Source organism: Papio anubis, chromosome 1 (assembly GCF_008728515.1).
Source record: "Papio anubis isolate 15944 chromosome 1, Panubis1.0, whole genome shotgun sequence".
Classification (NCBI taxonomy): Eukaryota; Metazoa; Chordata; class Mammalia; order Primates; family Cercopithecidae; genus Papio; species Papio anubis.
In genome coordinates this window covers 60,461,122-60,487,551 of record NC_044976.1, presented here as the reverse complement: position 1 = coordinate 60,487,551, position 26,430 = coordinate 60,461,122, and the positions used below count along the sequence as shown (strand labels likewise).

At 41.0% G+C, this 26,430-nt stretch overlaps 1 protein-coding gene across 5 annotated transcripts in view; it reads right to left on the bottom strand.

Annotated features, from left to right (window-relative positions):
• PATJ (PATJ crumbs cell polarity complex component) overlaps positions 1 to 26,430 on the bottom strand; it is a 396,968-nt gene that overhangs the window by 51,980 nt on the left and 318,558 nt on the right. For all 5 annotated transcript variants that reach the window (XM_031669412.1, XM_031669417.1, XM_031669416.1 and 2 more), the window contains 2 exons: positions 25,694 to 25,827; positions 2,908 to 2,991 (listed from right to left, as the gene is read on the bottom strand). In XM_031669412.1, the coding sequence (XP_031525272.1) occupies positions 2,908 to 2,991; positions 25,694 to 25,827 (218 nt within the window). The remainder of the gene's footprint in view (positions 1 to 2,907; positions 2,992 to 25,693; positions 25,828 to 26,430) is intronic.

Sequence of the window (26,430 nt, the reverse complement as noted above, 5' to 3'; positions counted from 1 at the left end):
GAATTGAAGTAACTTCAGTGAAGGCTGTTTTTCCTCTCAGCATGATCATTCACTGTTACTTTAGGCCAATGAACACATTTTCATTGTCTGTGAATGAAACACAAAGAGGAAAAGTGTATATCCAGGAAATGTGGTCTGAGTTGATTATTTTCCTGTATTCCAATAGATGGCACACAAGACCACTTCTGTCACTCAATAAAAAAAGAACCAGTTACCTCCCTGGATTGAAGGTGAACTTTCTAAGCCTCTAAATACCGTTTGAAAGGCCCTAACAAATATACTTTTAATGAAAAGCATTGTCATTAAGCTCTAATATTACAAAGCAATTTCTATTAAATTCCAGCAAGATGGTATCTGCTCGGATGGAAGTGATCTAAGTTCCTGGTTTCCATTTGCTCCTCTGCAAATCAGGAGATACCACTAAATGTGCAGATAATCATGACAGAAATATCACGGCGTGGCTAGAACATCGTGGGGAGATGTATTATGTAAGTGCTTTACAGAAGCACAGTATGCATTATTTAGAACATTGGCTGTAGAGGAGGAGGGGTGGAAACAGCAGGGCTTCCTATTTGAGAAGAAAGGCTCCAGGAAAGTTGTCAAAGGGAGAATGCCATATCCCTTGGGTAGAATGGCCATGTGGGGAAGTGGGTGAACCCAGTTCTTGAGAAGGAAAGAAAACAAAGCTAGTGCAGCAGTTCCTCCGTATTTTATTGCATAGGGAAAAACAGGCATTAACTCTCTACTCTCTTCTGCTCCCACTTGCAGAGCAGGGAGGGTACGAGAAGGAACTGGCCTAAAAGGAGAACCAGAAAGGAGACATAGCTGATGCTCATCCTATTAATAGAATCATAAATCTTGCCATGCCAAAACATTATTCGACTCTATCTTTGGAAGCAAAACCTGGCATGTCCTAACCTTACCATGAGGATAGCATTAAAACCATGAAAGGCCAATTTGCGGAACGCGGAGGACTCTCACGAATGGAAAGGGCATTGTTTGGAAAAGCGCTGATGTAGTGTTACCCTGTTTCATGGTCTCAAAATATCCCACGAAAACAGGCCTGTCTTCTCAAGGCCTCCTGTGGGTCACAGGCTGCTGCTGCCTCATCATGCATTTGTACTCATCAGCCACAACCAGAACCAGTCCAATGTGAAGTAGAAGCTGTTTAGAAAGGAAGCATGTTCCCTGACCAAATTGAGAGCTATATTTCTTAGCTAAACACGTGTTAGACTCTCATGAACTAGACCTTGTTTGAGGAAAGAGAGGAGCCTGCATGGGCCATCTTTAATGAGAAGTATAGGCCATCCATTCAGAATAGATAATATAATGCTCCCAGTTGCCAAGAAACTGTGAACTTGATTTTTGAAAAATTCTCCCACTTAAAACAAATTTGCTTTATTCATGTTAACCTTTACGGGGTGTTTGCTTGTACTTGAGTATACTTTATAGAAGAGAGCAGTTACAGAGGGTCTATCTAATATAAACATAAATAGTTTTTAAAAATCCTTATTGAAGTATAATTGATATAAAATAAACTGCCCAAATTTAAAGTGTACAATTTGATAGGTTTTGCCAGATGGATATTTATACCTGTGAACCCATCACCACATTCAAGATAATGAACATGTTAGATTTAGTTTCAAGTGACCATTATAATTTGTGGACTTACAAATCATATAAGTATCAAGGCATTGTGTATCAAGGCATATGTGCCATTTTAAATATTTAATCTATTCATCTTAAAAAGCCAATTATGACAATACCAACTGATTTAGAAATCTGGGGAGGGTAAAACAAAGAAACCCCAAACTCCTGACCACTAAAAAACCATGTTGTGCGCTAAGGCAGTCAAGCCAATTCCAGAGAGGTCTTGCTTATTTTTCTAACCTCATACACTTGTACCTTAATGAATGTACTGGGAATATGTCTTAATCCAATGATGAAACACAGTAAAGGGCTGCAGAGAAATCCTGTAACTTGGGCTGAATTTAATTTGCAATCAGCCTGGCCTCTCCTTTAACCCCTTCTCGGCTATGTTTCCTGCCCTTAATTATATCTCTGGTTTCATCTTGGGAGGCAGAAATGAACCACCAAAGGGAAAAATAAAATTCTATGATGTCATTCGTAATGTGCTATATTAAAGTTGCAAAGCAAAAATGCACATGCTCACCATAAAATGCCAACTATTCAATTAAGTTCATCCAATGAAAAGAAAAATGTTGCCTAAAGGTTTCACACCATCCAGAAAGCTCTTTAGTTCCACCTACCAGAGCGCCTGGCATCGCCTTCTCACTCAGCCATTCCATAGTGCAGACACTGCCTGCTTTGGTACTTTTTAAAAGGCTTTAACAACTTTGCTAAATGAGAGTCAATTTGAAAAAGTTAAGCATTTCAAATTTTAGTAAGCATCATGGGGGAAGATTTTACATTTTTTGTCAACTTGAAAACATTGCTGGCAAAACATGAACTTCCATTTGGCATAAAGATTTATCAAGATTAAGAAAATACGATTTAGGCTGCCATGAAATCTTTAAAATATCAGGTATATATGTGTATGCATATGTGTCTATATGTATGTGTTTTTAGGAAGAATTTAGTAGGGTATAATGGAGAGGCAAAAAATTTGCCATATTAGTCTCATTTGATATTAAAATAATAGACCCATAAATTCCATTTTTCCTTTTAGTTAAAAAAAGCTTTTCATAGACAAATGTAGATTGATAACCTGTCATGATTCTAAACCACTGTACAACGTACGTAGAAGAAAAAAAGAATGTGATATGTATTTTGTTAAATGGGAGAGGAATCAGTGAAGACATAGTTGAGTAGAAAGACAACTTTATGGATCGAGATCAGGAAAGGAACCACATTTACTGATATAAAATAAAATGCAAAATCATGTACCTCTAATATCTGGTCACCAGCCCAAAGTCTTCCATCTCTGGCTGCTGCCCCTTCTTCATAGACTTCATGGATAACTATAGCATTCTATAAAACACAAAATCTTACTCATTTTCAACAACCAGAAATGCTTCCTTAAGCAAACAACCAATAGGCCACAACCCATAATTTTCTATTTATTAATAATGTTATATTTTATCTGACATAAAGATAAACAATATGCACAGTTATGATACATTCAGAGGTATAATTAAATTTTCCTAAGATTATTTCATTCCTTTAAAACTGGCTTTGCCTAATATTTCATGTTAAACTTCTTCCATGTGTTTTACTGTTAACCCTGTACACTGCTGCTGTGTATGAACTAGAGGTGAACTATGTGTCATTCTTATTTACATTTTATAGTGTATTTTGAGACACGGTTTCAGGTATTTATTGGTATTCAAGGATTTGGCATAGATGTGTGGCCTGATGAAGGGGGTTTTGCCAGGCCTTATTACTTGGGCAATGAAAGAAAAGAACTTAGTGGAATGAATGGGTCCTGGAGGAGAAGAAAACAGGAGTAGAGGAAAGAGCATTCATGGACCTAAGTGTAAAACAGCCGTGGGTTCAAATCCTGACTCTGCCTTCTTGTAATCTTGGGCAATGAATTCCTCTGAATTCAGCAATCAGAGCCATAAAATTAGGACAACCATATCTGCTGTAGGTAAGCTTTGGTTGGGAAAAGTGTTTCATAGTTAATGAATTAAAAAATAATTTGTATCTCTTCAGATTCATAACCTTAAAAATTATTTTATCATCATAAAAATGACATGTACCCACGTAGAGGATTCAAGCAATACTACTACAGGTTGTTGCAAAGCACAAAAATAGGCTGCTTCCCACCCAGATTCAGTCCCACCAATCACCACTCATAATTTCCGAGGATCTCTCTAGACAATTCACATTTATGCACCCAAATATTTATATATTTTGATGAGAGACTATTCTAAAAACGTAGGGTTATCAAATTGAGTTTGTCCACACTCCTCTTCCCTCATCCCCTCCTGTTGAGCAAGTAGTCAAGCTTTGAAATTCTTCACCTTGGGGATTTTTGTGGAGCTCAAAACTGAAGCAACCAGAAGTCATTGGCTCTTTCTGTTTTTCACAGAACCGAAGAGCACTGAATGGATTATGATAGGTGTCTTGGAGGGCTGCTGAGAGAGGCGCACAGCTTTTGAGTGGAGATTAGAAACAGAGGTCTGTGGGTTCCACCGTGGGGATTTGGGTCCTGCAGTGCCCAGGGTCCTCCTATTCCTTGCCCCCAGTGCACACACACACAGGTCAAGGGCTGACATCCTTGACACCTGTCAGAGCCTAGAGGCTGACACATATAGGACCCCAGGCATGAAAGAAGTCAAGGAGCAGGACTTCTGGACTTGAGAGATCTTATAGGCTTGGCCAAGGATAGGCTTGATGATGAGCAGGCAGTGCTGATGGCAATGACCATAGGGGTGTCATCAATGTCTGGGTGTTTGGTTGGTATCCTTTGGAGTTAATGAGCCACCAAAATGGTTGAGGTTGAATTTCACCTTAGTCCAGAAGTATGGAGCCTCAGAATTAAGTTCATATGAAGTAAAGAAATGAATATTTATTGCAAAAATGTGAGAAGATAGACAAAATACATACACCCACACCAAACCTTTTTTGTTTGCTTTTTAATTAAAAAAATTTTTTTTGAGATAGCATCTCACTTTGTTGCCCAAACTAGAGTGCAGTGGCTCAATCATAGCTCACTGCAGCCTCGATCTCCTGGGCTCAGGTGATCTTCCTGCTTCAGCCTCCCAAGTAGCTGGGACTATACGTGTGCACAACCATGGCTGGCCAGTTTTTTTTTTTTTTAAAGTAGAGATGGGGGTCTCACTATGTTGTCCATGCTGGTCTCCACCTCCTGGGCTCAAGCAATCCCTCCTGCCTTGGCCTTCCAAAGTGCTGGAATTACAGGTATGAGCCGCTGTGCCCAGCCATATATGTGTGTGTGTGTGTGTGTGTGTGTATGTGTGTGTGTGTGTGTGTGTGTGTATATATATATATATTTTTTTTTAAGAGGAGTCTTACTGTGTTGCCCAGAACTCCTGGGCTCAAACGATCCTCCTGCCTCATCCTGGGAGCTGGGACTACAGGCATGTCCCATAGCACCAGGCTTACTTTCTATTAAAAACAAAATAACAACAACAGAAAAACAAAAAAAGGGTTTCTATACAAATTCCACAATAGAGAAGCAACAAAAGAAAACAAGAGGTCTATAACTAGATAACCCATCTGGATTCCAAATACTTTTACAATACTAAATACCGTACTTTCATTTTATTGTTACACAGTTCTGAAAACATTCTTTATTATAGCAATTAGAGAGGCAGCCCCCAAGAGCCAGGAAAAGTTTCTGGATCTAGGCATTTTACATTTCAGATTCCGTACCAGGAATACATTTTAGACCATTCTTTGTTTTAACTCTGACTTATGAAATTTCCAGACCCAGGGAGCGTTTACACTGCCAAGAGTTTGTATCTCTGAACTGTTTCAGGGGAATTATTTGGAGGAAACTTGCGGAGTCAGTGGCTTGTGGTGATCCAGCGATACTAATGAGATCCTACCAAAGGTCATTTGTATTAAGGTAGTACGAGGAGAAACTAATGCAGACTCCTGGTAGCACCCTGTAATGATACTAGTTTTCAAAGTCTGGTGCCCAATGCCCTATTTTCACTGGATTGAGAAAGTCACACACTACACTCGGACTATGCATGGCTTTTACAGAACTTGATTTTCAGCAAAAAGTCCTTTGATCTTGGAACATTACAAAAGACAAACAGAAAATTTCTGTCCATTCATACTCAAAAGAAAGAAAAGACCCCCTTGGAGTTTGTATTCCATAAAAGTGGTCTGAATTCAAAATCCTCAGATACTTTCTGGCGCTCAATGAACTATCCTCCATAAAGGATGCCAATGACCATAAAGGAGTAATATGTTAACAGTTTCAAATGCCGAACTCACTGCAAATGATCTATTTTTAGTCCACAAGTCTTTCTGTATTTAAAATTCTCCATTTATTTATTTATTTTTGCTTGACTGCTACTGTAATTCCTCTCAAAGTTATTAGTGAAGGCTGGGCATAGTGGCTCACGCCTATAATCCCAGCAGTTTGGGAGGCCGAGTTGGGTGGATCACTTGAGGTGGGTGGATCACCTGAGGTCAGGAGTTCGAGACCAGCCTGGCCAACATGGTGAAATCCCGTGTTTACTAAAAATACAAAAATTCGCCGGGCATTGTGGCACATTCCTGTAATCCCACTTACTCGGGAGGCTGACAGGAGAATCACTTGAACCCGGGAGGCCGAGGCTGCAGTGAGCTGAGATCATACCATATTCCAGCCTGGGCAAGACAGAGTGAGGCTCCGCCTCAAAAAATAAAAAAAAATAGGCTGGGCGCAGTGGCTCACGCCTGTAATCCCAGCACTTTGGGAGGCCGAGGCGGGCAGATCATGAGGTCAGGAGATTGAGACCATCCTGGCTAACATGGTGAAACCCTGTCTCTACTAAAAATACAAAAAATTAGCCAGGCGTGGTGGTGGGCACCTGTAGTACCAGTTACTCAGGAGGCTGAGGCAGGAGAATGGTGTGAACCCGGGAGGCGGAGCTTGCAGTGAGCCGAGACCGCGCCACTGCACTCCAGCCTGGGTGACAGAGTGAGAACCTGTCTCAAAAAAAAAAAAAAAAAATAAAATAAATAAATAAAAATAAATAAACAAAAAATAAAGTTATAAGCGAAGATACAAGAAAATACGAGACACTGTGACCTGTCAATAGAAAAGAGCCACATTTCTTTTTGTTTGTTTGTTTTGTGTTTAATTCATCTAGTGTATTTAGGGGAAAAAAAAGTCCACGTTTCTTACTGGGTGCCCCTGTAGTCTATGAAGCTGTGGTTCTGGTCTAAATTTTGGCCCTGCTACTGTTGGCAACGGGACTTGGGGGAAGACTGTTAACCTCTCCAGGGCTCAGCTTTTTAGATGGTTTTAACAGTGTTATCTACCAATAAGGCTTTATGTGCAGTGCGAGCACACAGTAAGGAAGTGATATATATATATATATACTTTGGTTGAGACAGAGTCTTACTGTTTTGCCCAGGCTGGAGTGCAATGGTGCAATCTTGGCTTACTGCAGCCCATCATCTGCAGCCTCCCAGATTCAAGCGATTCTTCTGCCTCAGTCTCCCATGTAGCTGGGACTACGGGCACGTGCCACCACACTCAGCTAATTTTTGTATTTTCAGTAGAGATGAGGTTTCACCATGGTGGCCAAGCTGGTCTCGAACTCCTGGCCTCAAGTGATCCACCCACCTCGGCCTCCCAAAGTGCTGGGATTACAGGCATGAGCCACCGCACCCAGCTAGGTAGTATTTTTAATAGCACCTGTCCATTCTTATTTATTTTACATCTATGTGCCATAGACGCTACACACTTCCCATTTGTCCCATTTAATCCTCGTAACAACTCATCAAATTCAGTGTTATTAGTCTCATTTACAGCTGAGCAAACGAAAGCTCGTAAGGGTTCAGACTTGACTTCTCTGCAGCTTCTAATTAGAAGAGATGAAATTCCATTTCAGGACTGTTTAACACCAAAGCCTGTGCTCCCACCACCATAGCAAGCTTCTCATCTGTTTTGAATATTTGATTTTGTACTTGTACAAAAGCTAGCTTGGGATTTTCCATATGGCATCAATTCTGTTGAAATATTGTCACCTCAACTCCACAGCAGAAACCTTGAGGGCACGAGTTGATTATTTTATAGAGAGTGAACAAAAAGACGACTTGTGGAAGCAGAAGTTGAAGCCTTTCTTTGACTTCATGAGGTGAGGCAATGATCTACAGATCTCACTAGCTAGTGCTGGCACATGGTTAGGGGTTTGCACTACAGAAAGCATGATGCATAGGCCCCCTCCCAACCTCCAACAGAGTCCCTCTCTTAATTCCATTTGTTATTCTTTTTTTTTTTTTTTTTTTTTTTTTGAGACAGGGTATTGCTTTGTTGCCCAGGCTGGAGTGGTGCAGTGCCACAATCTTGGCTTACAGCAAAGTGGGCCTCCTGAGCTCAAGCAATCCTCTCACCTCAGCTTCCCAAGTAGCTGGGACCAAGGCGTGTGTCACCGCACCCAGCTAATTGTGCTTTTTTGGTATTTTTTGTAAAGACAGGGTTTTGCTTTGCTGCCCAGGCTGGTCTTGAACTTCTGGGCTCAGGTGATCCTCTCAGCTCAGTTTCCCAAAGTGCTGGGATTTCAGGTGTCAGCCACCGCTGCCCCGGCCCATTTGTTACTCTTATCTTTTTCCTTCCTTCCCTTCAGCTTTTCAGTCCTATTTCTGTGCACCTATATTATTCACTTAATGATTTTTTTCTAAGACAAATACAAAACATTATAATAGATACAAGCGATACATTGATGTTCAAAACAAAAAGTTGTTCAGCCCAAGAAAAAAGATTAATTTCTATCAATTAATGGCACAGAACTGAGGATCATTTATAGATGATCAAGACTGACAAAGAGTCAAAAATGAATTTCCTCCTGGTAGTTGTGTGATTTTCACTGGGACAGTAGAAATGTAAGTAAGATGACCTGTTTATTTACTGCTTGAGACAAGACCAGTGATTTCTTTTTGAACATTTTATTTATTTATTATTTTTTTTGAGACAGGGTCTCGCTTTGTTGCCTAGGCTGGAGTGCAGTGGTGCAATCCTAGCTTACTGCAGGTTTGACCTCTTGGGCTCAAGTGATCCTCTCACCTCAGCCTCCTGAATAGTTAGCACTTCAGGCACATGTCACCATGCTGGGCTAATTTTTAAATATTTCTAGAGACAGGATCTTGCTACGTTGCCCACACTGGTCTCAAATTCCTAGGCTCAAGTGATCCTTCTGTCTCAGCCTACTGAAGTGGTGGGATTACAGGTGTAAGTCACCATGCCCGGCGTGGACACTCTAAAATTATTCATTTGACTTGCCAGCTCTACAGCCAGTGAAGAATTTAATCAGTGAGTTGAGGAATCTCCCAAATAGTGGTTTTCTCATAGCCAGAGGGTCAGACAGGATTTGAGAGACATGGGAAGTCTTCTGTTGAAAAACTTCTCCCTCATCAGTCTGTCTGAAACACCTTTAACCAAGGAAAACTCCCTTTATTCCACAATTAAACATTTATAACATTAAATCTTTTTTTTTTTTTTTTTTTTTTTTTGAGACGGATCTTGCTCTGTCGCCCAGGCTGGAGTGCAGTGGTGCGATCTCGGCTCACTGAAAGCTCCGCCTCCTGGGTTCACGCCATTCTCCTGCCTCAGCCTCCCGAGTAGCCGAGACTACAGGCACCCCCCACCTTGCTGGGCTAATTTTTTTTTTTTTTTTGTAGAGACGGGGTTTCACCGTGTTAGCCAGGATGGTCTCGATCTCCTGACCTCGTGATCCGCCCGTCTCGGCCTCCCAAAGTGCTGGCATTACAGGCGTGAGCCACCGCGCCCGACCATAACATTAAATCTTTATAAATATTAGTAATATTAAAGCAAAAATGGACAACCAGGAACAAGTAGCTGGCTAGCAAATTCATCATGTTGCTTAAGAAACTACTGTCTTTAGGCTGGGCACAGTGGTTCACGTCTGTAATTCTAGCACTTTGGGAGCTGAGGTGGGCGGATGACCTGAGGTCAGGAGTTTGAGACCAGCCTGACCAACATGGTGAACCCCATCTCAACTAAAAACACAAAAATTAGCTGAGCATGATGGTGTGCGCCTGTAGTCCCAGCTACTCGGAGGCTGAGGCAGGAGAATCACGTGAACCCGGGAGGCAGAGTTTGCTGTGAGCCGAGACTGTGCCACTGCACTCCAGCCTGGGTGACAGAGAGAGACTCTATCTCAGAAAAAAAAAAAAAAAAAAAAAAAAAAAGCAACTACTGTCTTAATATCTCCATTCCTAAGAGAGTATTTATTTTTAAACGTGAATAATGTACTCACATGGTACCATACTCAAAATAGTATTCACTGATAAGTATCTCTCTAGCACTTGTTCCTCAGCCACCTAATTTCTCTATCTAGAAACAAACGGTATTAAGTTTTTTGTGTATTTTTGTAGAGCTTTTCTATATATCTATATTTGAAGTATAAGCTACCAAGTGCTTGAGGGTTATGCTTTCTTTTATCTGCTACCTCCTTTGTTTCATGAAATTCTACAAATGCCACCTCTTCTATGACATCTTCCCTAACTCTCTGCCCTGATGAAGTTGATTGATCCTTCGTGTGAGTCACCATAAGAAGTTCATTAGTACACTGAACTTATCACAGCATCACGAATGTCTGTTCAGGGCTCTGTGCCTCGTGCCACCTCCCATCCTTGATGGAAGCCTTCAGGACAGAGGCTGCTTCCAACTCATCTTTGTATTCTGGTGCCAAGTCCACAGTAGGCACTCAATAAACGTTGATTAAATGATTGTCAAGAAATTGGTTGGAGACAGATAAAGAGGTTACAATGACTCAGAAAGGGGAGGCTGGAAAAGCTAGTGTGTCACAATCTTACTCCGACAAAAATCAATTGTATGGTTTGAATATACCCTCCAAAATTCACGTTGAAATTTAATTGCCATTGTGACATTATTAAGAGGTGAGACCTTTAAGGTGTGATTGGGTAATGAGGGTTCTGCCCTCAAGGATGGATTAATGCTGCTATCTTGGGAGCGAGTTCCTAATAAAAAGAGTTTAGCCCCCTCCCTCTCTGCCTCATGTGCTCACTTGCCCTTCAACTTCTGTTACAGGATGATGCAGCATGAAGGCCCTCACCAGATGCTGGCTCCATGCTCTTGGACTTCCCAGCCTCCAGAACTGTGAACCAAATACAATTCTTTTTTTTATATAAATTACCCAGTTTCAGATATTCTGTTATAGCAGCAGAAAATGGAGTAAGACACCAAGCTTCTGGTGGTAAAATATTAGTGACACACAACCAAAATACCCATCACAAATGGATTTTAAATCCATTGAAGTTTCCAGAGGATTTACTTTAGCTTAGAGAGCAATTTAAGAGAGCCAAGTATGAGGGACTTAATTATCACTGAGCCCCACAAAAATCCCAAACTCCTCCAAGGGGATTTAAACTCTGAATTGTTGGAAAAGAATTTCACAACATGCAATAGTATATCCTTAGACAGAGTCAATGTCACCAGACACTTCAGCTCATCAATCACCATTTTTATTGTTCAAGCTGCCAACAGGTAGATAAAGTAACTCATAAACACCCCAATCATTTAGCAAAAGGCAATCTTATTGTCACAATAGACTCATAACACTTAAAGAAGCCAGGTGTTAGAAAAATTAAGTAAGGGTCTCCTGTGGGCTGAAGGATATCAATAAGTACCCTTTTGTGGGTGAACTATTTTAGTAGATGAGATTTCACATTTCTAGATATTTAGTAGATTGTTTTAAGAAGCATTTTAGGACAAAACTTTGACAAAGAATCATATGTAGATACTATTATAAAGAACTATGAATATATGGCTTAATTATACTGCTTGCAGGCATGTTTTACTTAATTTGATCACTCTGGAATTAAACTCAATCTTTGCCATACTCATAAAAGTCCCTACCTGCACTCACACACACACAAAAAATTCCTAAGGGACATTTTAACTACAGAAAAGTTTCACATTAAATCTCACATTGAGGTGAAAAACATATTTACCAGTGATCCAGAAAGAGTGTTATGTCTTATTACCCTGCATTAGGGGAAACGTCCCTCCTAACGAGAAAAATCCATGAGGACCAAAAAAAAAAAAAAAAAAAAAAAAAAAAATGAATGAAAATAATAAAAAAAAAAAAAAATCATAAATTTTTTTTTTAAAGAAAAAATGGTGTTTGTATCTATGTCATTAAGAGGAAGGATGTAGCTTTTAAACACCATTTAATAGTTTTCTCCTCTATGGCTGTCCCTGTTCAGAAATCATAAAGACAGCCACGTCTTCTACACAGTAGATGACTTTCTCAATTGGAAAGCTGTAAACCAACGAGGATTGATAATATGGTGGGGGTGGCAAAATCCTCAATCCAGTGCTGTGCAGACCAAAACTACATCCAAATCTACACTGGAAAACACATGGTTATGCATTAAGTTACTGATTTGTGATGTCTACTACAGTTACAGAGTTTAAAAAGAAAGGGTTAGGTTAAAATTTATAAAGTATATTTCACTCTGAGTAAAGTTGATAGACCCCAAACTGTATTTATATATAAAAAAGGATTCAGTTAACAGAGTAGAATTTTAAAAAAGAAAAAAAAGATGAATGTTTTAGAACACAATTCTTTTCCATCCTAAAGCCTTTGTGACCAAATGCTTTAAAAATTTAAAAGAGCTTCCCTATTATATTCAACTAGAATGTGATTTTTAAAAAAAGTGCAGTCGTCTACAAAAGAAAAGACTCAGGACTAGGGGGTCAGAGGAGTTAAATTTTCTGACAGCTCTGCAGGCAACCAACTGGATCAATTTGTTCATGACACTCCCTAATATTACCAGTAAAGCACAGAGTTGAACTACCTTTTTTTTTTTTTTTTTTGAGACACAGTCTCTCTCCATTACCCAGACTGGAGTGCAATGGTGCAATCCTGGCTCACTGAAACTTCCACCTCCTGGGTTCAAGTGATTCTCATGTCTCAGCCTCCTCAGTGGCTGGGATTACAGGCGTGCACCACCACACCCAGCTAATTTTTGTATTTTTAGTAGAGATGGGGTTTCGCCATGTTGGCCAGGCTGGCCTCAAACTTCTGACCTCAAGTGATCTGCCCCACCTCTGCCTCCCAAAGTGCTGGGATTACAGGGGTGAGCCACTGCGCCTGGCCTGAACTACATGACTTCTAAAATCATTCCAGTTCTAAAATTCTAGGCCTCTATGAACCCAAATGTTGTGTAGAGTGAAGCAGAGAAAGTCATCGTTTTATACAGATATTTAGGTCCTGCCTAAGAATAAAACTTCCATAGGTTGAACAAGATATGAAAGCTATGGAGGCTGGAGTCAGACTCTGTTTTAGTTACCTTTGGCTGCAAAACTTAGTGGCTTAAAACAACTATATATTTGTTTACAATTCTATGGGTTTGCAGTTTGGGCTGGGCTCAGCTGTGCAGTTCTTCTGCTTTACATTATGTTGCTTGGGTTCTGAAGTGAGTTTGCAGTCAGGTTAACCCAGGCTGGTTGTGTCCTGGATGGCTTTACTGTCATGTCTGGGGCCTTAGCTGGAATGGCTGGGCCTCTGTCCTTCCACATGGTCTCTCCACATACTGCTTCATCCTCCAGGAGGTCAGTCCAGACTTCTTCACAGAGTGGCAGTGTTTCAGAAGAGCAAGAGCTAAAATTGCAAGGCCTCTTGAGACCAAGGCTTAAAAGTCAGACAGTGCTACTTTTGTCACTATTGGTCAGATTGGAGTCAAGGACTCCGGAAAGAGCTGCATAAAATTTCTAGTCTTTTTATTTCTTTTTTTTAAAATCTGAGACAGCATATATAGCCAGTTTCAATGTACCACAGATTCCATCAAGGTTGCCAGAGGAATTTTCCAGCCTGCAAACAGTGGAAGCCAGCGATGTATGGCTGGGAAGAGTACCGGCTATGGCCAGATAAACCTGTGTTCAGATTTTAGCTCTGCCACTTATCATAGATTTATGATACTTCCATTAAGTTATTTAACCTCTCTGAGCCAGTGTTTCTGCCTCTGCAAAATTGAACTAATAAATCCCCTCTTTTAGATTTTCAGGATGAGATGGGGTTATATGCCAAGTAAAGTGTCAGCTAAATCACAGGTACTGAGTAATTGCTCATGAGAGCTCCTAACATAGATACTAAGTTTGAAGGGGCGTATCTAGTATATAAAACACCTATGTCAGAGTGATCAAAATTCATGACTCTAAGGATGAGTGACACCAGTCTTGGTCCATTTTTTTCATTTCTGATTTTTCTGTTATTATGGTGGTCCCAAAATATAACTGAAATATAATCTTTCAAGAAAGATTATACTACAAGGATATTTTAGATTATTTTTCCCAAGTCACAGACTACTCAGGATTAAGCTCAAAGGACCATGTGAATACCAACAAGCTCTAAGCCAGACTGCAGGAGTCTCATTCCCAGACATTTTGATTTTTCTTGGTCAAGTACAATCCTCATTGATCATGGATTCCGTATCTGTGAATCCATCTACTCCCTAAAATTTATTTGTAACCCCCAAATCAATGCTCTCAGCACTTTTGCTGTCATTCTGAAATGTGCAGAGTGGTAGAAAATTTGAGTCTTCTGATTTCCTTTTTCCCAGCTGGAGTTGAAAAAGGTGTTACTTTCCCTTCGTGCTTCAGTTCCCATACTTCTTGCTTTATGTTGCTTTGCTTGCCAGCTCCATAGTTGAACGGGTAAAGAAGAACCCTTTTCATGGTCTATTTAGTGTCCTTTTTTTTTTTTTTTTAATTTTTGTGCTTTTTCTGTTTAAAATGGCACCCAAGCATAGTGCTGGGGTTCTGTCCAGTGTTCCTAAGTACAAGAAGACGAGGATGTGCTTCATTGAGAAAGTATGTGTGTTAGATAAGTTGTGTTCAGGCATGAGTTTTAGTGCTGCTGGTCATGCGTTCAATGTTAATGAATCAACACTATATATTAAATAAGGTGTCTTTAAGCAGAAACACACATAAAGCAAGGTGATGTATTGATGAGTTATTGAAAATGTTGACTAGAAGCTTGGTAGAACCTGCCTCTGTATTTCCCCTAGCAGCAATGGTTCACCCTTCACTAATCAGTGTTTGCCTTGACTTTATAAAATACAACTCCTGAGAACAATGAGAATCGACTATAATTCCTACTGTTTCTTTTCCCTGGTGATACTTTACAATAAAACTGGGAGCACAATGTGAAAGACAGAAACGCAGACAAATGCTTTCTCAAATAGAGATGACAGGACTCATGCTGACAAACGCAGCTCTCTATTGTCCTTGCCACAAAAAGGCAGGGGTTGATGAACCCAAGGATGGGAAACTTTAAAATGCATTTCCTCTATGCTGTGACACATATTTTTATGCCTATATGTCAATGCATTTTGTGGATCTATATTTTTTGAACCAATTACAAAAGTAAAATGCAGAGATGATTCAAGATGAGTTGGAAAGTTACTTATCTTCTTCACCTTTGGACCATGAACTTTTCTCTTCTTTGCTATAAAGAGTTATTTGGTATTACCTCATTGATTCATTAGAAGCAAAAGATTAAGCACTACTTAATTTCAGCATCTCACAAGAGCATATAGGACCTGAGGCAGAATGTAGTCAATCAATATTGTACTTAAAGATAATTTTTTTTCTTATTTTTAACAGTCTTACAATTTGGATGAGTCTAACACTCAAGCATACATTTAATGTACTGCCTTCCCACCATGAGTCACAATAAAAGATTATTGCCTTCAAAGATACACAGTGTTTGCTGAGTTGATGTTGTTTTGCCTGCCAGTTCCATAGGTTGAACAGATAATTGTTTCTGTTCAGAAAACCTGAGAGACTATAGCTGTACAAGGGAAGTCAGCAAGGGTCAAAGGAACTTACTGATCATACTTGAAATCATAGTTTTAAAAAATCTGGATACTCTATTCAGCTCACAAATAATAAATTCGTTTACTGCACAGATTTTCCCCAAAATCTCACAACACAGTCAGACTTCAGTTGACCCTTACAAAACTCTGCTATAAAATAAACACAGAGCTGGTCCATATATCCTAATATGCATTTACAAAATCCCTCAAGAAGGAAGAAAATGGATCATAATGTTCAGTATCTACTGTTTTGAAATATTTGAAACATTCTCAGCTAATAAACTATAGACAACATAAGTGAGCATTATAACAGCAATAAATAATGGCGGCTCTTTTGACATAAAAAAGATTAAATACTCAGTTACACTGGAAGAAATAATACTAATCTCTGTGTGTGTGTGTGTGTGTGTGTGTGTGTGTGTGTGTGTGTTGAGACAGAATCTAGGTTAGGTTCAGTGGTTCATGCCTATAATCCCAGCACTTTGGGAGACTGAGGCAGGAGGATTGCTTGAGCCCAGGAGTTTGAGACCAGCCTGAGCAACAGAGTAAGACCCCATCTATATAATTATTTTAAAACATAAAAATAAAAAAAAGAGAAACAGAGTCTTAGTTTGTCACCTATGCTGGAGTGCAGTGGCAGCACCATAGCTCACTGTAGCTTTGAGGTCCCATACTTAGACAATCCTCTTGCCTAGCCTCTTGAGTAGCTGGGACCAGAGGGGACACACCACCACACCTGGATAATTTTTTAATTTTTTGTAGAGACAGGGTTACTATGTTGCCCAAACTGGTCTTAGTCTGGGCCTCAACTGATCACCCTGCCTTGGCCTCCCAAAGTGCTGGGATTACAGGCACAAGCCACTGTGCCTGGCTGTGTGTGTGTTTTTTAATGCAATGGACTATGCAAGCAATCCTAAAACCCAGACTCAGGGACTGCTAACTATCACATATATTTACAGGTAACTAATATGTGAAATAAAATCACAGCAATACATGGCTAATATAAGAACTGCTATAAATATATTAAAATGGTTTACATTTCAAGACTGAACAAGTTTTCTCTTCTTAAGCTCAAAAAAGAAATGGTTTTATATTTATTTAAAATGGAATTCCCTTACCCAAGTCTTCATTTAACAAAAAGTTGATACTTATCAATATGAACATAATTTTTCATACAGAAATATAGACTTATTTTAAGGAAATGGTATAAGATTTGCATTATATTTTATAAGTCCCCACAGTTCCATTTGGTTCTTATTTATTAAATTTGACTTAGCTTACATAATATTTTTGCTTATATCCATATTCTTTAAGACCAGAAATGTCCAAATCTGGAAATTCAAAGGTACTACTCATTAACATTCTTTCACTGTGATTCATAGACTTTTTGCAAACTCTGCTTTGATTTTAAAATAAAACTAAGGTAATAAGATGTTTTGTATAAAAATATATGACTTAAGCAATAACAATAAAAGGAGCTTGGCTTTGGTGGATCACATGCCAAAGCAAACCACACTCCTCATGAAATAGACTGTACAAAGTTCATGTCAAGGGGAATAACAAAATAAAACACTTAATCAAATATAAAATAGCTTTCTATTCTGCTTATTTCAAAAACATCCAGTGGTTTAAGTTGCTGTAGTCCTACATTTAAATTATCAAAAGCAGTACCAGAATGCAACATGATGAGGGGTTAAGTGAGGTCACTTCAGAACAACATATGGTTATAGCTAAAGAAGAGGTATTCTTTATTCCAATTTCTAGATAGATGAATTTTGCCACATAGTACCCAAATGGGAGACAGTATGTCTACCACGATACTTCTTGCTAATGTATCTGCCCTATAGAACTTTTGTTTAATAAGAACGAATTAAATTGGGATTAAATCAGGTGACTGAAAAAAATGTGGATTTGAAATTTGGAGAGAAATGACAAGATTCTAACTTTTGGCCGGGTACAGTGGGTCATACTTGTAATCCCAGCACTTTGGGAGGCTGAGGTGGGTGGATTGCCTGAGCTCAGGAGTTTGAGACCAGCCTGGGTAACATGGTGAAACCCCATCTCTACTAAAAATACAACAAATTAGCTGGGCGTGGTGGCGCACATCTGTAGTCCCAGCTACTCAGAAGACTGAGGCAGGAGAATCGCTTGAACTCGGGAAGCAGAGGCTGTAGATGAGCCAAGATTGTACCACTGTACTCCTGCCTGGGTGACAGAGTGAGACTTGGCTCCAAAATAAATAAATAGGCCGGGCGCGGTGGCTCAAGCCTGTAATCCCAGCACTTTGGGAGGCCGAGACGGGCGGATCACGAGGTCAGGAGTTCGAGACCATCCTGGTTAACACGGTGAAACCCCGTCTCTACTAAAAAATACAAAAAACTAGCCGGGCGAGGTGGCGGGCGCCTGTAGTCCCAGCTACTCGGGAGGCTGAGGCAGGAGAATGGCGGCGTGAACCCGGGAGGCGGAGCTTGCAGTGAGCTGAGATCCGGCCACTGCACTCCAGCCTGGGCGACAGAGCGAGACTCTGTCTCAAAAAAAAAAAAAAAAAAAAAAAATAAAATAAATAAATAAATAAATAAATAAAAGTCATTTTCTTGTCAGGCACAGTGGCTCACGCCTGTAATCCCAGCACTTTGGGAGGCCAAGGCGGGCGAATCACCTGAGGTCAGGAGTTCAAGACCAGCCTGGCCAACATGGCAAAACCCCATCTCTACTAAAAATACAAAAATTAGCCGGGCATGGTGGTGGGCACCTGTAACCCCAGCTATGTGGGAAGCTGAGGCAGGAGAATTGCTTGAACCTGGGAGGTGGAGGTTGCAGTGAGCTGAGATTGCACCATTGAACTCTAGCCTGGACGACAAGAGTGGGACTCCGTCTCAAAAAAAAAAAAAAAAAATTCCAACTCTGACATTCGCAGGACTTTTTATCATTAAGAATATCTAAATCTAAAAAGAGAATAGTGCTTGAATCACATTTTATTTTATTTTTTAACAGACAAGGTCTTGCTCTGTTGTTCAGGCTGGAATGCAGTGGCACAATAATAGTTCACTGCAGCCTTGACCTCCTGGGGTCAAGCCATCCTCTTGTCTCAGCCTCCCAGGTAGCTGGGACTACAGGCACACGCCACCATGCTCAGCTAATTAAAAAAAACATTTTTTTTGAAGAGACAGGGGTCTTGTCATGTTGCCCAGGCTGGTCTAGAACTCCTGGCCTCAATCAATCCTCCCATCTCATCCTCCCAAAAGTCTGGGATTACAGGTGTGAGCCACTGCACCTGGCCTTGAATCACTTCATTTCTTCTTTTTTTTTTTTTTTTGAGACAGAGTCTCTGTCGCCTAGGCTGGAGTGCAGTGGTGCGATCTTAGCTCACTGCAACCTCCACCTCCTGTGTTCAAGTGGTTATCCTGCCTCAGCCTCCCAAGTGTCTGGGACTACAGGCACGTGCCACCATGCTTGGCTAATTTTTGTATTTTTAGTAGAGACAGGGTTTTGCCATGTTGGCCAGGCTGGTTTCAAACTCCTGACCTCTGGTGATCCACCCACTTGGGCCTCCCAAAGTTCTGGGATTACAGGCATGAGCCACCGTGCCCGGCCTATTTTATTTTTAAAAATAATAAGAGATGGGGTCTCACTGTGTTGCCCAGGCTGGTCTCAAACTCCTGGGCTCAAGTGATCCACATGCCTCAGCCTCCCAAAGAGCTGGGATTACGGGTGTGAGCCACCGTGCCTGGCCAAATCACTTTTTTAAAGTTCGATGTTGAAAAACAAATACGCAGTTGTCTAGAAACAAAGCCATATTTCACTGTGTGGGTAATATACCAAAGACACACAGACAAAGAAAGTTAAGGATCTCCTTTAATACAAATGTTTATAATTAATAATAACTGAACTCAGTTTACATAGGGACTGGGCAAAGTTCTTTATATTCATTATCTTAATTCACATGACAATCTTAAGAGGTAGATTTTTGTTATCACCGCAGTGGAACAAATGAAGAAGCAGATTTAACTTAGAAAGGCTGTCATTTGTCCAGGGTCCCACAGTAAAAGATCTAAGATTCTAATGTCAAAGAACCAGCATCATTACTCTGCTATGGTGCCTTTTAGGTTTGGTAGAACACCTTATTTATAGCCTGGGATCTCTGGCAATGGTATCAGGGAAGGAAAATGCGTAGAAAGAGGGTCCTAGAGACCTCATTCTCATTCATATCCTGGGATTCATAGCCTGGGATCTCTGGCAATGGATCTCAGGGAAGGAAAATGCATAGAAAGAGGGTCCTAGAGATCGCATTCTCATTCTTTCTCTGCTTCATTTGTTCAATTCCAAAAACAGTTCAAGTCTACCAATAATCCAAGATAAAGGATTTAGTTCTTAAGTTTTTCTTCTCTATAATTCCCAAGCCTGATAATAACCCCAATGAATGAGTCTGGAGAGCTATCTTTTACTTCTAAGGATATTGCTGATAAAACTTCTAGTCAATAAGTATACATTTCTGAGAAGCAGACATTGAAGGACATCAGGGAGCAGTTTAAGGAATACGATGCAAACATCAAAAAAGATAAGAGGCCTTGGTCTTTCATTTGACAGAGTAAGATGAGTTCTCTAAGCTGTAGGATTTCATGCAAATTCAACACTCTGACAAGACCAGAGGGGTGGAGGGAGATAGAAGACAGGATGAAAGGATGGATTGATGGATAGAAGGAAATAAAAATTATGAATTAATATACTAGCTCTGATATCCAATGTGCCTTATCTGGCTTCCTGGCTTATAAGAAACATAACAAATAGCTTATATTAATTAAATCTAGAAAGTGGGTGCCACGGCTCTACTCTTTTCTGGTTTCCAGAGGAAGCGCCTATTTTAAGAGTAATTAGTATGACTTTTCATTGGTTTATCTCCTATATTAGACGATAATCACTAAAAGTCAATAACGATGACTGAGGATGTGTGAGCTCTCTGAGGACAGGGTTGTCTCACTCAATTTTGTATACTTAGCACTAAGCCAAGTGCAGCCGTTGAGCAAACATATGCAACCTATCACAGAAGAGCCACATCCACCAAAGGCAAGCCTGGGAGCAACATCACAAGATTAAAACAACAGGCAGAAGTCTGTCATTGAGGATTGGGTCCAGGTGTGCTTATAAACCTTCCCAAGAGGTTCACCCTCATCATTACCTCAGCATTTTAAAAGGTCGATTTAAACACAATGGGATGTTAAGTGAGATCTCCCTCTGTGATCTCAGAAACCATCTGTCTTGGCTTTAGAGAAACTATTTATAGCAGAGAGGACTGATGTGGTGTCAAGACCAGGTCCCAGAGACTTAATACCTCTAAAGACAGCAAAAATATCTCTTGGACACACAACAAAGAAGACACAGAAATCTTAATTGGGAGGGTTGGAGCAGATGTTAAGGGTCACTAGAACTCAGGACGTCCTCTTTCTCCATGCCAGAGCTGGAGTCAGGATGCATCACCTAACCAAATGTGCAAAGGTTCTTCTGTACTGAGTCTCAATGTTTTCCACCGTTTCCCTTTGATATGCTCTCATCTTTGCTAACTTTCTGCTAGCTGGATGCCATCCCAAGACCTGATTGGAAAATGTAACCTACAATATCAGTTAGGTTGCACATTCCATGTCAACATTTGGAAGGAGAAAAAAAGGAAAAATTAAAGATTTGCATTGTGGTAAATAATAGCTTTATTTGTTAAAGTGCTTTCCAACCCCTGCTGTTCAGCCTCACTGAAATGACGGACAGGCCTATATATTTCTCCTGAGTCTAACTTATGGCTTTTGATGAGGTACCTGAGGTTAGGAAATAAAAGCTGTGTCCCATCCCTCATTTTTAAGTGGTGCTTATTCTTCCAAGGACAATGGGATTTACAGTCTCAAAAGGCAGAACTATATATTACAAACCTCAAGAAGCTCTAGATTTTTTTTTTTTTTTTTGGCTGCCTCATGGTGGCAGGGAAAGGAGAGTACAGTATTTAGCAAACAGCCTCACATCCAGGTTGCAGGAAGTGATGGAATTCAATGGAAACCCTCAAGCTATAAGCCAGCAGCACAAATGAATGCAATATTGAAGACCCAAGAGCAGCACGTTGTTCAGGTATGCCAACCAACCCAGGTAAAAAAAAGTCAGATTAACAGCAGCAAAAGCAAAACCATAACTCATTCAGCTAGGCTGGACGTACTGATCAAACTCTTCCGATTTACTACAGGAAATCTATTCCCATATAAAAAGCAATGTAAAGACTTAAATTTACAAAAATAATCAGAAGGTTACTTTTCTGTTACGAGGGAATTCACTACAGAATTTAAACTGTAATTTCCCAGGATTATTGTTTTTAATATTCAGGAACACCTCCTCGGGAAAGTGTGGAAACAGGCCTTGGGAAGGAGCCATCACCCAATGTTCAGGGTCAACCAGTAGTTTCTGAATACTAGGGGCCTTGGTTTGACGAATATATATATATATTTTCCACTGTTTATAAGATGTCTGATCCTCACCATAGCTCAACAAGTCAGGAATATTAAGGTCATTTTGCATATGTGAAAACAGAGAGTTGGAGAAGGTATGTGCCATGGGCAGTTGCTCACTGTGTGCTAAGCAGCCTATGAAGGTCATCTCTTTGATCATCCTAGTAAGTCTACAAGGTATTATTATCTCAGTAAATACAGCACGGAATAGACTGAGAGGTTAAGAAATCTGCCCCAGCTAGTAAATGGTAGAGAGGGAATATGACTGAGAGCTAAAAGAGAGGAATGGTCAGCATCACCTCTGAGTTTGGCTGAGGACCGATCACGAACCCAGGGAAGACTTCATGGGGAGGAGTGGCTTAGAAGAGGCAGAGAAGCTTGATGGGAGCGGGAGGAGGGCAGAAGACAGCAAATTCAGGGAAGCAGGGCAAAGTCTGAGATGCTGGAGTGCACATGTAGGTTTGGGGAACAATGGTCTGGCCTGGTCCTACGTTGATGGTATGTGAGAGCTTCTACATAAAGTGGGAGCTAGCTGGGTGGCTGGTGCTAGTCAAAGTGTTTCTGTGAACTGCTGAGAGACCAGATGACATAAAATTACAAAGAATTATTAAAAATACTAATAGAAGATACAGCACAGACCAAATTCCTGTATGTATGAAGCCACACAGCAGCTCCCGCTTGCAAAGGCAAGAGGAGAATTCAAGGACATTTCAAATTATCATGAACTCCAGAGAAAAATTTTACCAGTACTTTTATCAAGCTGAAGGAGACAAAATTCTTTCAGGTTCAGGTGAAGTGGTTCACTAGCAGGGTGGGGCTCAAAGCCAGGATTTTCTAGACTAGGCCCAAAGGTAGGAAAGGGAAGGACCATGACCAGCAAACATGTAAAAGGCATTAATAATCGGGACAGGAGGCAGAGAAATTCTAGGCAGACAGGGGCAGAACCCCGGCAAAACCCCACCTTTGAGCCTAGAAGCCTGAAACCCTTGGTCCAAAGTGATAACATCGATCCCTGTTTGTGTGCTCTCTCCTGATTGGTTCTTTCTGAATAATATCTTTTTACTAACCGAATGTTGCCCTTCCCAAAACTACCTACGACCCGCCCGCCCCACATCCTGTGCCTACAAAGACCTCAGAGACTCACTTGGTAGATGAGAGAAGTGGCTTGACTGAGGAGAAGCAACTTCACTTTAGAGGGACGGCTGGGCTTTGGAGGAGAGACGGCTTAACCTTAGAGAACAGCCGGCTGGACTTCCGGGAAGACTCCGCCTGTGCCATCCCTTCTCCAGCTCCCCTCTCCACTGACAGCCACTTCCATTGCTACATAAAATTCCTCTTCTCTACTATCCTTCAAGTGTCTGTGCAACCTAATTCTTCTTGGACGCCGGACAAGAGCTTGTGACTCATCCAGTGTGGGTACCCAAAAAAGGCTGTCACACTGGCCCTTTGCCCTCGCTGGCGGGGAGCAGCTGCCCCATGCAACAGGCAAGGGGCCCACTGAACTGATAACGCACCGCTGTCCAGGTACGGCGGAGCTGAGCATTGTAACATACTCTCTGGGGCTTCAGGGGTCACAGGCACCCCCACCTGGTCTGGCCGAGGGGACCCCACAGAGCCTGCTCCTGCCAGCGCCCAAAGCGGTCAGCTGGATCCTGCACTCGCTCTCACATGCGCTCCCTCCCACAACAGGCTGAGTGCGGCGGTCCAAGTAAACGGAGTACCCCTGTTGCAAGTCTGATGAAGGGGTCAAGAGAAAACTCCTGCATCATCAAGACCCTAGTTTCAATCGCCTATGCTGTTCTCGAGTTTCCTAGTGCTTTAGGGGACTAATGTTTATTACACAAAAGTAGAATAGGATCCCCCTACCCCCAATAGTACCACCACAAAAATGTTAGATTACTGCCCAATGTGGAAAAAAAATAGTTTTATAGACCCTGATATATTTGTGTTATCTGGCATGTACAATTTATTGCTTACTAAATAAAATGGGCAAAAGAAATACCAAAATATTCGTTTAAAACATATTCATTAACAAGAGTGATTGTCTCTACGGAGAGGCCCTGGTGTTTTAGGAAGGATTGGTAGTGAAGCGCAGAGCTAGGGCAAAAAGGTAGGGGGGAGATTTATTTTTCACTTTTTTCCTTTTATGGCAACTTAACTTTGTGTAAGATGCAGGTATTAAATACACACACACACAATTTTCCTTTTGTGTCAATTTAACTTTGTATAATATGCAGGTATTAAACACACACACACACAGACACACATGCATTGATTAATCACATCTTGAGTAAATCAAAACCCAGGAAAAGTTTTCATTTTAATCGCGCTACTGAGTAGAGATAAACAAAAGGTACTGAATAATGAAAAATCAATCATCCTGGCTAGGCATAGTGGCTCATGCCTCTCACTGCAGCATTCTGGGAAGCTAAGGTAGGAGGATCGCTTGAGCCAAGGAGTTCAAAACCAGCTTGGGCAGCATAGCAAGACCCCATCTCTATTTATTTAAAAAAATAAAATAAAAAAAAATCAATAATGCCAGGAAACAGTAACATTCTAGACCAACTTCTAAAAAAAAAAAAATCATGAGTAGATATGAAAATGGTCAGTGTAAAATGAATCCTAAATTGCTGGGCTGGAATAATTCATGTATCTTTTTTTTTTTTTTTTTTTTTTTTAAAACAGAGACAGGGCCTTGCTCTGTTGCTCAGGCTGGAGTATAGTGGCATGATCATAGCTCACTGCAGCCTGAAACACCTGGGCTCAAGTGATACTCCTTCCTCAGCCTCTTGAGTAGCTGGAAATACAGGTGTGTGCCACCACGCCTTGCTAATTAAAAAAAAAGTTATCTGTAGAGATGAGGCCTTGCCATGTTGCCCAGGCTGTCTCAAACTCCTGGCCTCAAGCTATCCATCCGCCTTCGTTACCATGCCGGCCTGATGTATACTTTTTATCTATCATTCCATTAAATAATGATGACAAGAATAACAATAGTTCCTACTTACTGAACATTTACTATGTGCGAGGCATCCCCTTAAATACAGGTGCATGCCACACCACTCAGCTAATTTTTGTGTGTGTTTGTGAGAGATGGAATCTTGCTCTGTTGCCCAGGCTGGAGTGCAGTAGCATGATCTCAGCTCACTGCAGCCTCCACTTCCTGGGTTCAAGTGATTTTCCTGCCTCAGACTCCAGAATGGCTGGGACTATAGGTGTGTGCCACCATGCCCGGCTAATTTTTGTATTTTTAGTAGAGACAGGGTTTCACCATGTTGGCCAAGCTGGTCTTGAACTCCTTACCTCAAGTAATCTGCCTGCCTCAGCCTCCCAAAGTGCTAGGATTACAGGCGTGAGCCACGGCACTCGGCCCACCCAGATAATTTTTGTAGTTTTTGTAGAGATGGGGTTTCGCCATGTTGCCCAGGCTGGTCTCGAACACCTGGGTTTAAGTGATCCACTTGCCTTGGCCTCCCAAAGTGCTAGGATTACAAATGTGAGCCACTGTGCCCAGCACTGATGAAAATTAAACACTGAGAAAAACTGGAAAACTAGCTAGACTATGGATGCACATCTATTTATAATCACGTTTTCTCCTCATACTATGAAAAAGGCAAGTCTTGCAGAGTCATGGCCCAGGGTCAAAATTAACCTCAACAACTAGTTCTATGACTGGATACATTTTACTTCTAGAAACTTACCAACGGTGTGTCTTTTCCTCCCACAATGCTGAGACCAAGCCCTGAACGTCCCTTGGATATTTCTATAATCATTTCCTGTCCGGGGACAATGGGGCACGTTGCGGGATCCACTGACAGAGGAGCCTGGAAACCACCTGGAAAAGAATTGAACACAGCATGACCGGCAAGTAAGAGTTGCAGCTCAGCCTGCACGTTCCATCACGTGGGGAGTGTGGGGCTTGCACGTGACAAACACCACGAAGTAAAAAGCTGGGTCATTCCTGCCTATTCAGCCAGGGGTGACACTGTTGAGATTAAAATGATAACTCCCACCCCTCAACCCATCAATTTTACTTGAAAGTTTTAAATCTTATTTTGTTCATTTATATTTTTGAGACAGAGTCTTACTGTGTCGCCCAGGCTGGAATGCAGTGGTGCGATCTCAGCTCACTGCAATCTCCACCTCCTGGGTTCAAGCGATTCTCCTGCCTCAGCCTCCCAAGTAGCTGGGATTACAGGCACATGCCCCCATGCCTGGCTAATTTTTGTATTTTTAGTAGAGACGAGGTTTCGCCATGTTGGCCAGGCTGGTCTCGAACTCCTGGCCTCAGGTGATCCGCCTGCCTTGGCCTCCCAAAGTGCTAGGACTATAGGTGTGAGCCACTGCGCCTGGCTAAAAGTTTTAAAATCTAAAAATACATCATGAAAATCTGTATAGAAAAATTACAATGATTAAATGATTAGGTTCATGAAGGCCT